Source organism: Ahaetulla prasina, chromosome 16, assembly GCF_028640845.1.
Source record: "Ahaetulla prasina isolate Xishuangbanna chromosome 16, ASM2864084v1, whole genome shotgun sequence".
Lineage (NCBI taxonomy): Eukaryota > Metazoa > Chordata > Lepidosauria > Squamata > Colubridae > Ahaetulla > Ahaetulla prasina.
This window is the reverse complement of record NC_080554.1, coordinates 3,887,147-3,901,178: the sequence shown is the minus strand read 5'-3', so window position 1 is coordinate 3,901,178 and position 14,032 is coordinate 3,887,147. Positions and strand designations below refer to the sequence as shown.

The following is a 14,032-nucleotide window of genomic DNA, read 5'->3' as shown; positions in this document are numbered from 1 at the left end:
ACTGTAAAATCTCCATTCTCTCCCCACTCCAGGGGAAGGATACTGCAAAATCCCCATTCTCTCCCCACTCCAGGGGAAGGATACTGTAAAATCTCCATTCCCACCCCACTCCAGGCGAAGGTTTACTGCAAAATCCCCATTTCCTCCCTATCAGCTGGGACTCGGGAGGCAGAGAATAGATGGGGAGGTGGGGCCAGTCAGAATTTTTACTACCGGTTCTCCAAACTTCTCAAAATTTCCGCCACCACCGGTTCGCCGGAACTGGTCAGAACCTGCTGAAACCCACCTCTGGTTCTCTCCTTCGTTCCTGGAGGTCAGACAGCCATTCGCCTGGAAGGGGAGATAGGGTCTCCTGTTGGAGCAAGGGGTGAGGGGTGGGGGGTTGGACTAGAAGACCTTCAAGGTCCCTTCCAGCTCTCTCTTGTTCTGTGTTCTGTCCCAACTTCCTGCTGTGTTTGTGAAGGTCTTCTTGTCACTCGCTTCCTTCCTCCCCTCCCCGAAAAATAGCCAAGAAGGGAAGTTCTTCATTGCAAGGACAATCCAGTCCTTCTTCCCACAGCTGGAAATTTGGGATTTGAATCCAGCTTTTGTCAGTTTGGTCTCCCGGGTACTTTCTGGACGTCCGTCGCGTTCAACGGTCCTCTATTGAAAGAGGAACAAAAAAAAAAACTCTCGGTCGGCGCCAGCCGAGCGGCGCTTAATGGTTATTTTTCTTTGAGCCGGAGTCGCATTGTGAGGAGAGCGGATTTGAAAACCCGAGCTGCTAAATCTCTCGCTGCTCCGTCAAACCAGCCGGGAACTCAAACGGCATTTTGTGATGGCTGCGTCCTCCGGGCCTCTTTCAAATCCCTTTCTCGCCAGTTCCCTTGTCTTCTCACCCTCCCCATCCCTGAGGGGGAACGTTGAGTCACTTCTTCCCTACAAAGAGCCTTTTCTTCCTCCGGAAAAATCCTTTTCAAGGCCGGGTTTCAATGGGGGAACAACAGGAACACGGACGCCTCATAAATTGGTACCTGAATTGTGCTCGGGAAGCCGGAGGTGGGATGGGGGGGGGAGGCTTCGATTGGGAGAGTTTGGCGGAAAGGAACTTTTTCTGGCTGGCCCAGAGCCTTGTTTGAAATATCTGGTCTGGAGGAATTTTTAATTTTAGGCCAGTTTGATGTCTAATGATTGAGATCCCAGGAGAGAAAAAAGTGGGAGACTAATCGAGCATACTAAAAAACAGAGGCATCACCCTGCCAACAAAAGTGCGTCTAGTCAAGGCTCTGGTTTTCCCAGTTGCAATGGATGGCGGTGAAAGTTGGACCATAAGGAAGGCTGAGCGCCAAAGAATGGAGGCCTTTGAACTCTGGTGCTGGAGAAGATTCCTGCGAGTCCCTTGGACTGCAAGGCCATCCAACCGGTCAGTCCTAGAGGAGATCAACCCTGACTGCTCTTTAGAAGGCCAGATCCTGAAGAGGAAACTCAAATACTTTGGCCACCTAATGAGAAGGAAGGACTCCCTGGAGAAGAGCCGAATGCTGGGAACGATGGAGGGCAAAAGAAGAAGGGGACGGCAGAGAACAAGGTGGCTGGATGGAGTCACTGAAGCAGTCAGCGTGAGCTTCAATGGACTCCAGGGGATGGTAGAGGACAGGAAGGCCTGGAGGAACGTGGTCCATGGGGTCGCGATGGGTTGGACACGACTTCGCAACTAACAACCAAGGAGAGCTTCAATCTAGAACGAAGGAAAATTTTCCTGACAGTGAGAACAATCAACCAGTGGAACGGCTTGCCACCAGAAGTTGTGGCTGCTCCATCACTGGACGTTTTCAAGAAGAGACTGGACTGCCATTTGGTCCGGAATGGCATAGGGTCTCCTACCTGAGCAGTGGGTTGGACTAGAAGACCTCCAGGGTCCCTTCCAACTCTCTGATTCTATTCATCAGTGGAACCGTTTGCCATTAGAAGTTGTAGGTGCTCCATCGCTGGAGCTTTTCAAGGACAAGACCACCAGTCTGAAATGAAATGGTGTAGGTAGGGTCTCCTGGCTGAGCAAGGGGTGGAGCTGGACTAGAAAACCTCCAAGGTTCCCTTCCAACCTTCCGTTCTTCTGCTTCCTCCTGACAGCCGACGTTGCAAGGTCCATGGGAGCCAAGATCGTGATCGCCATCGACGTGGGCAGCCGAGACGAGACGGACCTGACCAATTACGGAGACGCGCTTTCCGGCTGGTGGCTTCTGTGGAAACGGTGGAACCCCTTAGTGGAGAAAGTGAAGGTGAGGTGGTTAAACGGCCGTAAGGTCGAGGACTAACTTCGGTGGCCTTTGAAGGGAGGCTGCGCAAAGGCAGGTTTACCTCCCCCGTTTGCGCTAAGCTGGTCCTTAACTTAAAACTGCTTCGTTGAGCGACTGCTCAAAGTTGCAAACAGCGCCGAAAAAGGGACCTGTGACCGGTCCTCGCATTTATGACCATTACAACATTCCCCACGGTCATGTGAAAATTCAGGTGCTTGCCAACCGTTTTATGACGGTTGCAGCGTCCCGGGGGGATCGCGTGGTCTCCATTTGCTACCCATCCCAACCGTGTTTGCTTAACAGCTTCGGGATTCACTTAACGGCTGTGCTGTAACAACTGTGGCCCAAAAAAAAAAAAAAAGAAAAGAAAAGAAAAAAAAGCTTGTAACATCCCGCACAACTCCCTTAACAACCGCCTTGCTTATGTGCGGAAATTCTGGTCCTCATTGTTGTCGTAAGTCGAGGACTAAGTGCAACAATCTCCCCCTCCCCCCTCTTTCTTTTGGGCAGGTGCTAAACATGGCCGAGATCCAGACTCGACTGGCCTACGTCTGTTGCGTCCGGCAGTTGGAAATGGTCAAGAGCAGCGACTATTGCGAATATATCCGACCGCCCATCGATCGCTACGGGACGCTGGACTTTGGGAAATTCGATGAAATCTGTGTGCGTTGTGGGGCGGGGAGGGGCAGCAGGAGGAACAAAGTCGGGAAGGGGGAGATACACGGCTGGGAAGGGAGGTGGCATTCAAAGAAGCAGCAGAACCCTGGGGTTCAAAACTGCTTGTTGTTTTGACACAAGCCAAGCGTCAGAAGCGACGGATTATCCTAAAGGGGATTATTTGGGCATACGCTGGGGAGGGGCATGTAATGGAGTCCTTTCCCACTGGTTGTTGGGAATCAAGGATCTAGTTTGGGATGGCCACTGATGATAGCTAGCTAGCTAGCTAGCTAGCTAGCTAGCTAGATCTAGATAGATGATAGAGAAAGAGAGAGAAAGAGAGATAAGATAGATAGATCTAGATAGATAGATAGATAGATAGATAGATAGATAAATAGATAGATCGATCTAGATAGATAGATAGACAGATAGACAGACAGACAGAAAGACAGAAAGAGAGAAAGAGATACAGATAGACAGACAGAAAGACAGATGATGGATGGATAGATAGATAAACAGACAGATGGATAAACAGACATGATGAACAGAGACAGAGATAGTTGATGAAGAAGATAGGTAATAGGATGGATGGATGGATAGATAGCTAGATGGTAGGATAGAAGGGAGAGATAGGTAGGTAAATGGATGGATGGATGGATGGATGGATGGATGGATGGATGGATATGGATGGACGGACAGTTGATAGATAGGATATATTGGATGGATGGATGGACGGACAGACAGATGATAGATAGGATGGATGGATGGATGGATGGATGGATGGATGGATGGATGGATGGATGGATGGATAGATAGATAGATAGATAGAGGTATAATGACAGACAAACAGACAGACAGACAGATCTTTTTCCTCTCTCTCTCATTTTGAATAGTGGTGGACAGGTGGATGATCGAGAGAGAGATAATAGACTCATAGGACGAAGGCTGCGTCCATGTTGTCTCTCCTCCCCGCCCCTACCTCCTCTGGCATTTTCCTTTCCTTCTCCTTCAGGAAGTTGGCTACCAGCACGGGAAGACAGTTTTTAATGTTTGGTGCAGGAGCGGAGTCCTGGAGAAAATGCTGAAGGACCGGCAGGAAGGTTGCCAATCTAAGCCATCATGCGTGAGTATGCCCTGTCACCATAGGCGTTGGTGTGTTGGTGTGTCTTTGAGAAGCCAGCTCGACTAAGACCTCCGTTTGGTTTTAAATTTTATCGATTTTTAAAAAATTAATTACACTTCTTAGCGCTTAATAAACACCGTGTTGTCTAGATATTGAATTCACTTGACAATACTGATTAGAATAGAATAGAATAGAATAGAATAGAATAGAATAGAATAGAATAGAATAGAATGTGGAGTGGAAGAATGGGATAGAATAGAATAGAAAAGAATAGAATAGAATAGAATATTCTTAATTATCTCTTCATCTCGCAGAGTTTCTTCATTTTTTCCAATGTCAAGAGCTCCTAACCTTTCGAGGTTCCCTCAGCGGCCAGTGCTGCAAATCCGAACCCTTCTCCAGATGTTCCAGAGGTTTAAGAGCCCGAAGGGGCAACAACAGCTCATTTTTAACTCTACGGAAATGCAACCCACTCAGTTTGGACAAGGAACCTCTCTCGACACTAAATGCTTCCGGTGGGGAATTGCAGCATCAAACCCTCCCAAGCCAGCCCCCCTCCCTTCCCCTCCTCCACCCCCACCCCCCGGTGAATTCTTTGAACCCTAGAAGGAGACCTTCCTCTCTTCTTCCCTGAAATGCGGGTCGTTCCCCACCGAACGCCTCAGCAATTGCGAAGCTGAGTCATCGCAGTTTTTGGACGTTGGCCGTAATCTTGAGTAAACGCACCCAATTAAAATGAGGAAACGTTGTTGCTGGCGGTTGTGCTATGGCACATTGATCCAAGCCCCTCGCGGGTTTTGGTCGATCGCTCTTTCCGTCGCTTAGCTGAATTGTCTCTCGGCTCTCTCTTGAAAGATGGAGGGGCCCTTCGGCTGGGATTGTTTTCGCTCCTTCTCTCCCTCTCCTACTTTGAAAGTTGGCCTTGTAACCCCACCTTTTTTGCCCCGTTGGGTGTCATGGTCTGTTTTGTCCCTTTTTGAGATTTTCGGGGTGCTAATAGAAGAGATTATTATGCAAGATGATCCAACCGGTCAGTCCTAGAGGAGATCAGTCCTGACTGCTCTTTAGAAAGCCAGATCCTGAAAAGGAAACTCAAATACTTTGGCCACCTAATGAGAAGGAAAGACTCACTCGAAATCCTTGGAAAAATTTAGGGCAAAAAAAAGAAGGGGACGACAGAGAAGGAGGTGGCTGGATGAAGTCACTGAAGCAGTCGGCATGAGCTTCAATGGACTCCAGAGGATGGTAGAGGACAGGAAGGCCTGAAGGAACATTGTCCATGGGGTCGCGATGGGTCGGACATGATTTCACAACTAACAACAACAACAACAGCAGAAGACAATATTTGGAGCTCAGGGTTGAAGTGTGGGGGACCTTGGTGCTCTCTGAGCTGGGTGGTTTTCTTGCAGACGTTTCATGACCCAACTAGATAACATCATCAGTGCAAGAAGGGAGTAGGGTTTGAGGGCGGGTGAAGAAGGAGAAAGACGAAAGGGGGGGAGGAGGAGGACCGGGGAATTTCTTGGTGCTCTCTGAGCCTGGTGGTTTTCTTGTGGACATTTCGTGACCCAACCAGGTAACGTCACCAGTACTAGAGGGGAGTGGGGTTTGAGAAGGGAAGAGGACTGCAGGGTCCTTGGTGCTCTCTGAGCTTGGTGGCTTTCCTGGAGACATTTCATTACCAAACTAGATAACATCATCAGTGTTAGCAAGGAGAGGAAATGGCTCTCTTTTTTATCCACTAGTGACTTGCCCTGACATATTTTCGATGGTTTTGGTATAGCAGGTGGAGATCCAGCCTTGGTGACCAAGCTAGTATGTCATTAATGTCCTATCGTTGCCATTCATCACTAGCTTTGTCTGCTTTCAATTGTGGTTTGTTTCCTCCCTATCCTACAACTAAGCATTCTTCCATTCTTCCTTTTATGAAGGAAGGTTACTGCGGTGGACTGTGGTCTGGATTCCCAGGAAAGAGGGAGGGAGGGAGGGGCTGCTTCCCAGAGGCTAAAGAGGCAGCAGAGCTTGGAATGTCCACTAGGCAGGAAGAGAGAAAAATCGATCCCTCCCTAACAGTTCACAGAGCTATCCATACTTACGCAGATCGTTGCTTTAGTCCGGCAAGATTCTGTCTGCGGGCAAATGACAATAAAGCTACTACTCAGAAGTAACTCCAAATGTCTTGGTTGGTTCTTGGGGCTGACCATGTAATGACACCCAATAATGCTCCTTCGTTTCTTCCTTCCTTCCTTCCTTCCTTCCTTCCTTCCTTCCTTCCTTCCTTCCTTCCTTCCTTCCTTCCTTTCTTTCTTTTTCTTTTCCTCCTTTTTCAGTACGTGACATGCCCGACAACCTCGTTCACGGATTTGGCCGAAATCGTCTCCCGAATTGAACCGGTGAAGGCCATCATAATGGATGGTGAGCAAATGGATGGAGGAAAGGGAGGGAGGGAGGGAGGCCATTATCAAGAAAGGAGAACATTTGTAGCTCAGGGTTGAAATGAGGGCTCCTCTGGTTTTCTTGCGGGCGTTTCATGACCCAATCTAACAACATCATCGCATGCGTGCGTGACCCCCACTCCCACTCCCTCTGCTCCTGGCACGCGATGGCCCGGTAGTCCCGTTTTTCTCTCTCACCTGACTCCAGAGCCTTTCTAGGAGTCTGGGGAGGGCAAGTGAGCTTTGCTGACCATTTTACGACTTTTCCTGCCGCCGTTGTTAAGGGATTCATCATGGCGGTTGATAAGTCAGTAACCTGGTCGTTAAGTGAATCCGGCTTCCCCATTAACTTGGCTTGTCAGAGAGGTCGCAGAAGGGGGACACTACAGCGGTCATAAATTCAGCGCCAAGCCTCTTGGACGTTGATCATGTGACCGTGGGGGAGGAGGCTGGAGTGGTCGTAAGGGTGAAAAACGGTCACTAAACGAACTGGGATAAGTCAAGAGCTACCTGTATTTAAAAATAATAATAATAAGAATAATAAGAAAAAGCAAAGGATGTTAATATTTTGGATACTTGCTCCTATTATTTCATTTGCTAGAAGAAGCCGGTGGCCAGTGGAGCTGCTCTATAGGCAATCCAGTGTGAGGATGTTAGTTTAGTTAGATGTTAGATGCTAGTTCTCCTTTGACCCTGGCTTAAAACAAACCCTCTCCGACTTTTCTCCCGTTCAGACGAATCCGACTACCAGACGGAATACGAAGAGGAGATCTTTGACATCCAGAAAGACGACTACGTCAATTTCCTGAGTAGCCAAACAGAAGAATATTCCGACTCCGTAAGTATAACCCTATAACTTTTGGGATCTCCCTGCCAGCCCCTCTTTTCTCACCCTTCACCCTCTGCAGTGGGAGTCACCTGGTTTGATTTAAGAAAGGTTGGATCAGGGGTGAAATCCAGCAGGTTCTGACAAGTTCTGGCGAACTGGTAGCGGAAATTTTGAGCAGTTCGGAGAACTGGCAAATACCACCTCTGGCTGGCCCCCAGAGTGGGGTGGGAATGGGGATTTTGCAATATCTTTTCCTCAGGAGTGGGGAGGGAATGGGGATTATGCAGTATCCTTCCCCTGGAGTGGGGTGGGAATGGGGATTTTGCAATATCCTTCCCCCTGGAGTGGGGAGGGAATGGGGAGGGAATGGGGATTATGCAGTATCCTTCCCCTGGAGTGGGGTGGGAATGGGGATTTTGCAATATCCTTCCCCTGGAGTGGGGAGGGAATGGAGATTTTGCAATATCCTTCCCCTGGAATGGAGATTTTGCAATATCCTTCCCCTGGAGTGGGGTGGGAATGGGGATTTTGCAGTATCCTTCCCCTGGAGTGGGAGGGAATGGAGATTTTGCAATATTTTTTTCCCAGAAGTAGGGAGGGAATGGGGATTTTGCAATATCCTTCCCCCTGGAGTGGGGTGGGAATACCAGTCAGTCAATCAACATGACCCTGGGGAAATCGCCAGATTTGTAAGGGTCAGAGAGACCAAAAAATGACACCTCGGAACATCTCCAAGAGGGGACACTTCAAAGCCCAATCGAATAAAATTTTCCTCTTTCATCTCCAGCAGGATCAAGAAATCCGGCTACGAAAACCTATCCGCGCCGACTCCGAAGACAGCCAGCTAGCGGCAGAACAAGACCGACTCTAAAAACCCATCTCAACCCACCTGGCTTTCTCCTCGCCCCCCCCTCGTTGCCAACATCCTTAGCAGAGAAGACGTGGGCGCCTCTTCCCTTCCCTACCCCATTTCTCGGTCTAAAAAAAAACCAAGGTCCCCCCCCGTCCTCCCCCCCAAACGTCACTGGCATCCGCTGATGGACAGACGGGCGCCCTGTTGCCATCTCGCCTCTTTGCAAACTTTTGGGGCATCTGGCGAAACTTTAGACGGCGACTTCGGGATTCAGGGTTTGCGCGAACCGAGAGGAAAAGGAGAAAGGAAAGGAGCTCTTTTGCACGAATCTGGGCTGAAAAAGATGAGCAGGGAAGCAGAGGCTGGACTCCTGGCATTTATTCTTCGGCCTACCGGATCTCTCACCGAGTTTGGCTCGGGCGCCGGAGTCTCCAAGGGGAACTAAAAGGTCCCCCCCTCCCAGGAATTTGCAGCTAGCGTAGGGGACGCGTTCTGCTCACAGCTCAATGTTTGAGATGGAAGCCATCTGCCGGAGTGTGTGTGTGTGTGGTGGGGGAGACGGACGGACGACAACGACAGGAGTCGTGATGAGAACAGCAGTGACTTTCACACAAAACATCCCTTCGAACAACGCTGCGGCTGCTGCTGAGCTTTCTTGGGTTCCTGCAAGAGGCTGTTTTTGTTTTTTGTTTTTAAAAAACCTTCCTAAAAACTTCAGCGGAAAACCTTCAACTTATTTATACCGGCGTCCCCTTTCAGCTCACGGTCTCCTCTCCGCCCCAAAAACGGAGCTGCCTGTTCCTTGTGTTGTTATACTGCCAAATCTCTCTCTCTCTTTTTATTGCCCCCCACCCCTTCTCCTCCTCTTCTCAGGGGTTCTTAAAAGAGAATAATAATAATAATAATAATAAAAAGCTGGAAACCGTATCCTGGCGTTCACTGTGGGTCAGAGGCACAAGTGGGGGGCATTCTGCGTTTTGCAAATAAATCGGGATGAAGGGATGGATCTATCTATCTATCTATCTATCTATCTATCTATCTATCTATCTATCTATCTATCTATCTATCTATCTATCTATCTATCTATCTATCTATCTATCTGCCATGGTGGCACAGGGATTAGAATGCAGCATTGCAGGCTGTCTGCGCACTGTCAAGAGTTCGATTCTCGCCCACTTGGGTTGACTCAGCCTTCCATCCTTCCGAGGCGGGTAAAATGAGGACCTAAATTTTGTGCGCGTGCGCGCTGCAATACGCTGACTATAAACCGCTTAAGAGAGGGCTGCAAAGCACTGTGAAGTGGTATAAAAGTCTTAAGCGCTACTACTATCTCTCTAGCTTCTCTGATGACACTGGAATGGAGTCCCCTGTTGTAAAAGGAAGCGCGGGGTGGGTGGGTGGGTGTCTCTTCGGTCCTTCTGACCGCCGGTTGATGGTCACCAATGCATCCTCTCACATTCGCCGCCTCTTTTTTGAGATGGTGCGAAGTGGAACCGAGGAGCCAGCCCCGGGCTGCATCCTGCTAAAACCGGGCTTTCCTTTTGACATCATCGAACAGGCTGGAAACACCATGTGGTGGATGTTTGCGCAAGGGGGGGCGGGAAACAACACCACCCAGCAACCCAGCACTGTGTAGGCAACCCGTTCCTAGAGACGCAATTCGAATGTGACATTATTATTATTATTATTTTTTCTTCCTCCAAGAAACAGATGGATCAAGTTGAGGCTGGAGAACAGCCCCTCACGCGAAGGCTGGGAAATATATAATAAATGTGCTCAATTGCACTTCTCGGAAAGTACAGCACAATAAAAAAAAACCCCACAACCCTTTTCTAACCACCGTTCAAATTGGTCGGTAAGAGAGGACGAGCTGGTCATTCGGCAGAAGCCTTTTGTGGGCCTCTGGTGGCTCAACGGATTAATGCAGTCTGTTATTAACACAGCTGCCTGCAATTACTGCAGGTTCAAGTCCCACCAGGCCCAAGGTTGACTCAGCCTTCCATCCTTTATAAGGTAGGTAAAATGAGGACCCAGATTGTTGGGGGCAATAAGTTGACTTTGTATATATAATATACAAATGGATGAAGACTATTGCTTGACATAGTGTAAGCCGCCCTGAGTCTTCGGAGAAGGGCGGGATATAAATGCAAATAAATAAATAAATAAGGCAAAAAGGTTCTGCGTTGGGCCGAGAATCCCAAGGTTAAAAAAATAAATAAATCTTGAGGCGTGTTTCTAGCCCACATGAACCATAACTAACGAGATGCTTTTATTATAAAGATCACCGTAGGGTTTTTTTTTTGTGTGTGTGTCTCCTAGCCCTCCATTGACCGGTCATTTAGTGACCGTTCCAAGCTACGACGGCAGTGAAGGAAAGTGACTGGCGACCGTTTTTCACTCTTAACGATTTAGCATCCCCCCGGGTGTGTGTGTGTGTCGTGTGATCAAAATTCGGACACTTGACAATTGATTCATATTTATGACGGTCGCAGCGTGTCCCCCCAGGTGGGGAGTGTCACGTGATCCTCTTTTGTGACCTTCTGACAACGAAAGTCAAGGAGGGGAGAACCGGATTCATTTAACAGCCATGTTGCTGATTTAACAACGGCAGTGATCCGCTGAACAACTGCAGCCAGAAAAATTGTTAAACGGGGCAAAGCATCCTTAGAAACTGTCTCGCTTAGCAACGGGAATTTCGGGCTCATAATTTTGGGAGTTTTTTTTTTTGCTGCGGTCATTAAGCAAGGACATGATCTCCCTCCCCTGGTTCGTCTTTTATCTGTCCAGGAAGAGATCTATCAAAATAATAGCTGGCATCTGCCCTCCATTATCATTTTCTAATTTCAGCAAGGAGACCGGAGGGTTTTTTTTGGTGTGTTATTTATTGGTTTGGTTTTGTTTTAACGATGCTGGTAATTAAAATTTTCACCAGGGCAAATGAAAAATAAAAATGCGCACAGGGTAAAAAAAACCCATGTTACTTCTTGGTTAAAACCAGGAAGTAACGACGCCTGGGTGGGCGGGGCCTCGTGCCGGTTCTCCGAACTACAGACTGCCGCCGGTTTGGCCAAACCGGTTTGAACCGGTAGCATTTCACCCCTGAACTAAAATCCTTGCCGATAATGAAAATCCAAGCAGGAAACCTGCAGCACACCCCGCCCGTTTGCAAGATACTCGTTCAATTCAGGCTATTTTTCGGGAGGCTCTTTTCGAATCCTCTTCCTGCTCAATTTCTTTCCCCCACCCGTCCCTATTTAACAGTCAGCGTTTCGAGCCCGGTTAAAACCGTTCCAATTCCGGCCGCCCTATTTTTAGCCCCGTCCGAAGGATAACAGGTTTTGACACACAACCGCCAGGTCAATCTCGTTTCCCCCCCCCCAATTCTCTTGTGAGCCTTTTTGTGCTATTTCGGCTACCCATCTTGCCTCGCCGCCGGATTTTGGTAAATGAAACGCAAGGGATCGCTGCTAAAAATAGGAAGGCTGAATTAGGGGATTGTTTTAAGCTAGCACCGTATGTGTTTCGACGGACAACCGATATTTGTGGCAAGGTTTCCTGCTGGCCTCCCCCCTTTCCCTCCCTCCCCCGACAGATCTGTTGCTTTGGGAGGCAGAGGTAGACTGCTCTTGAACCTGGAGGTTTCGCTTAACTGCATCCAAGCAGCGTAGTTTCTCCTTTAAGGCCAGAGAGTTATAAAATAGCTTCAACTACCTTCATCCATCTTCACAGGAACTCGGTTTTGCAGATGGGTAAAAGTACTTTCTCTCCCATCTCACGCTCCCCCCTTCTGTTCCTGGGTTGCTGCAATAAACTTTTGTCAGTAGGTCTCTGAATGGAGAGCCCGTTTGGGGTAACGGTTAAGGCATCAGGCTCGAAACCAGGAGTCTGTGAATTCTAGTCTCACCTTGGGCATGAAAGCTGGCTGGATGACTTTGAGCCAATCACCAGGAGAAGGTGAATTCTAGTCCTGCCTTTGACATGAAAGTTGGCTGGGTGACTTTGGCCCAGTCACCAGGAGACGGTGAGTTCTAGTCCTGCCTTAGGCATAAAAATTGGCTGGGTGACTTTGGGCCAATCACCAGGAGATGGTGAGTTCTAGTCCTGCCTTTGATATGTAGGATAGCTGAGTGACTTTGGCCCAGTCACCAGGAGACAGTGAGTTCTAGTCCTGCCTTAGGCATAAAAATTGGCTGGGTGACTTTGGCCCGGTCACCAGGAGATGGTGAATTCTAGTCCTGCCTTAGGCATCAAAATTGGCTGGGCGACTTTGGCCCAATCACCAGTAGATGCTGAGTTCTAGTCCTGCCTTTGACATGTAAGATAGCTGAGCGACTTTGGCCCGATCACCAGGAGACGGTGGGTTCTAGTCCTGCCTTTGCCATGAAGCCAACAAGAGGACCTTGGGCCGGTCTCTCTCTCTCTGAGCCCTAAGAAGCAGACAATGGCAAACCGCTTCTGAAAATCCTTGCCAACAAAACTGCAAGGACTTGTCCAGGCCGCCTCAGGAGCCGATGCTGTCTCAAAGGCACACGGTATAACGATTATTTTTGGCCTACCTCCCTTAGACAGCAGAAAGAATCCATAGAAGCTGGGGGAAAAAGAAAGACAACCGAGGGCAAAATATTGGAAATGAAACCTAATATTGGAAATGTGGACTTGGGAGTCTGGAAAGATGGATGGCAGGATTCTTGTATGGGGAAGAAGAAGAAGAGGAAAAAACCTCGTCTGAGCAGAAAACTAGCAGACTGATAATATTCTTGCCTTCGGCAATAGCTCAATGGGAACAGAGTGTAATGCAAAACTGTTTCTTATAGGAAATTGGTGAGATTTGGTAACGACCGCTAGAGAAGGAGCGATCTTTGGAATACAGACCAGCAGTCAGTATCCATCTCTCTGGATTGAAACCCTCTTTTGCCCTGTCGGTTTTTCAGCTTCAGTTTCCAGTTCTGTAAAATGACCACAGTCTAGTGAAGAGAAGGAACAGGGGAGACAGGATAGCAGTCTTCCAATATTTGAAGGGCTGCCCCAGAGAGGAAGGGGGTCAAGCTATTCTCCAAAGCACCCGAAGACCAGACAAGGAACAATGGATGGAAACTGATCAAAGAGAGATTCAACCTAGAAATAAGGAGGAATTTTCTGACAGAATAATCATTGAACAGAAGCTGCCTTCAGAAGTTGCAAGAGCTTCATCACTGGAAGCTTCCAAGAAGAGACTGGGCTGCCCTCTGTCAGAAATGGTGTAGGGTCTCCTGCTTGGGCGGTGGGGTTGGACTAGATAACCTACAGGGTCCCTTCCAACGCTTTTAATCTAAACTGACCAAAACGGACGCCGCAGGGTCTTCCTTAAGCCATGGGCTGGAACCTGCAAGGTTTCCTTGTAGAAGAGTGCCCACTTCTTAAAATTTCTTTAAAAATTTCTTTAAAAACTTCAGTGTTCCAATATCTCAGGGGTTGCCACAAAGAAGAGGGAGTCGGGCTGTTCTCCAAAGCACCTGAGGGTAGAACAAGAAGCAATGGGTGGAAACTGATCAAAGAAAGAAGCAACTTAGAACTAAGGAGAAATTTCCTGACAGTGAGAACAATTAATAAGTGGAACGACTTGCCTGCAGAAGTTGTGAATGCTCCAACACTGGAAATTTTTAAGAAAACGTTGGATAACCATCTGACTGAGATGGTGTAGGGTTTCCTGCCTGGGCAGGGGGTTGGACTAGAAGGCCTCCAAGGTCCCTTCCAACTCTGTTGTTATATTATATTAAATATCTATCTAGATATTTTTTTTTTAAAGTCAATTGCCCTTCCTTGCTATTTGTTTAGGAGAGTTCTTGGCCATTTGGAAAACAGAGAAGAGGAGTTGCTGGA

General features: G+C 48.3%; 1 protein-coding gene across 4 annotated transcripts in view; it reads left to right on the top strand.

Annotated features, from left to right (window-relative positions):
- Positions 1-9,094, top strand: part of PNPLA7 (patatin like phospholipase domain containing 7) — an 89,895-nt gene extending 80,801 nt beyond the window's left edge. For 2 of the 4 annotated variants that reach the window (XM_058159282.1, XM_058159280.1), the window contains exons 30-35: positions 2,110-2,258; positions 2,787-2,939; positions 3,946-4,056; positions 6,387-6,471; positions 7,226-7,329; positions 8,108-9,094. In XM_058159282.1, the coding sequence (XP_058015265.1) occupies positions 2,110-2,258; positions 2,787-2,939; positions 3,946-4,056; positions 6,387-6,471; positions 7,226-7,329; positions 8,108-8,191 (686 nt within the window). In that variant the 3' untranslated portion in view covers positions 8,192-9,094. Of the gene's footprint in view, positions 1-2,109; positions 2,259-2,786; positions 2,940-3,945; positions 4,057-6,386; positions 6,472-7,225; positions 7,330-8,107 lie in introns of those variants that run through there. The other 2 variants (XM_058159281.1, XR_009152295.1) reach the window with 2 other exon arrangements.
- The last annotated feature ends 4,938 nt before the right edge of the window (positions 9,095-14,032 follow it).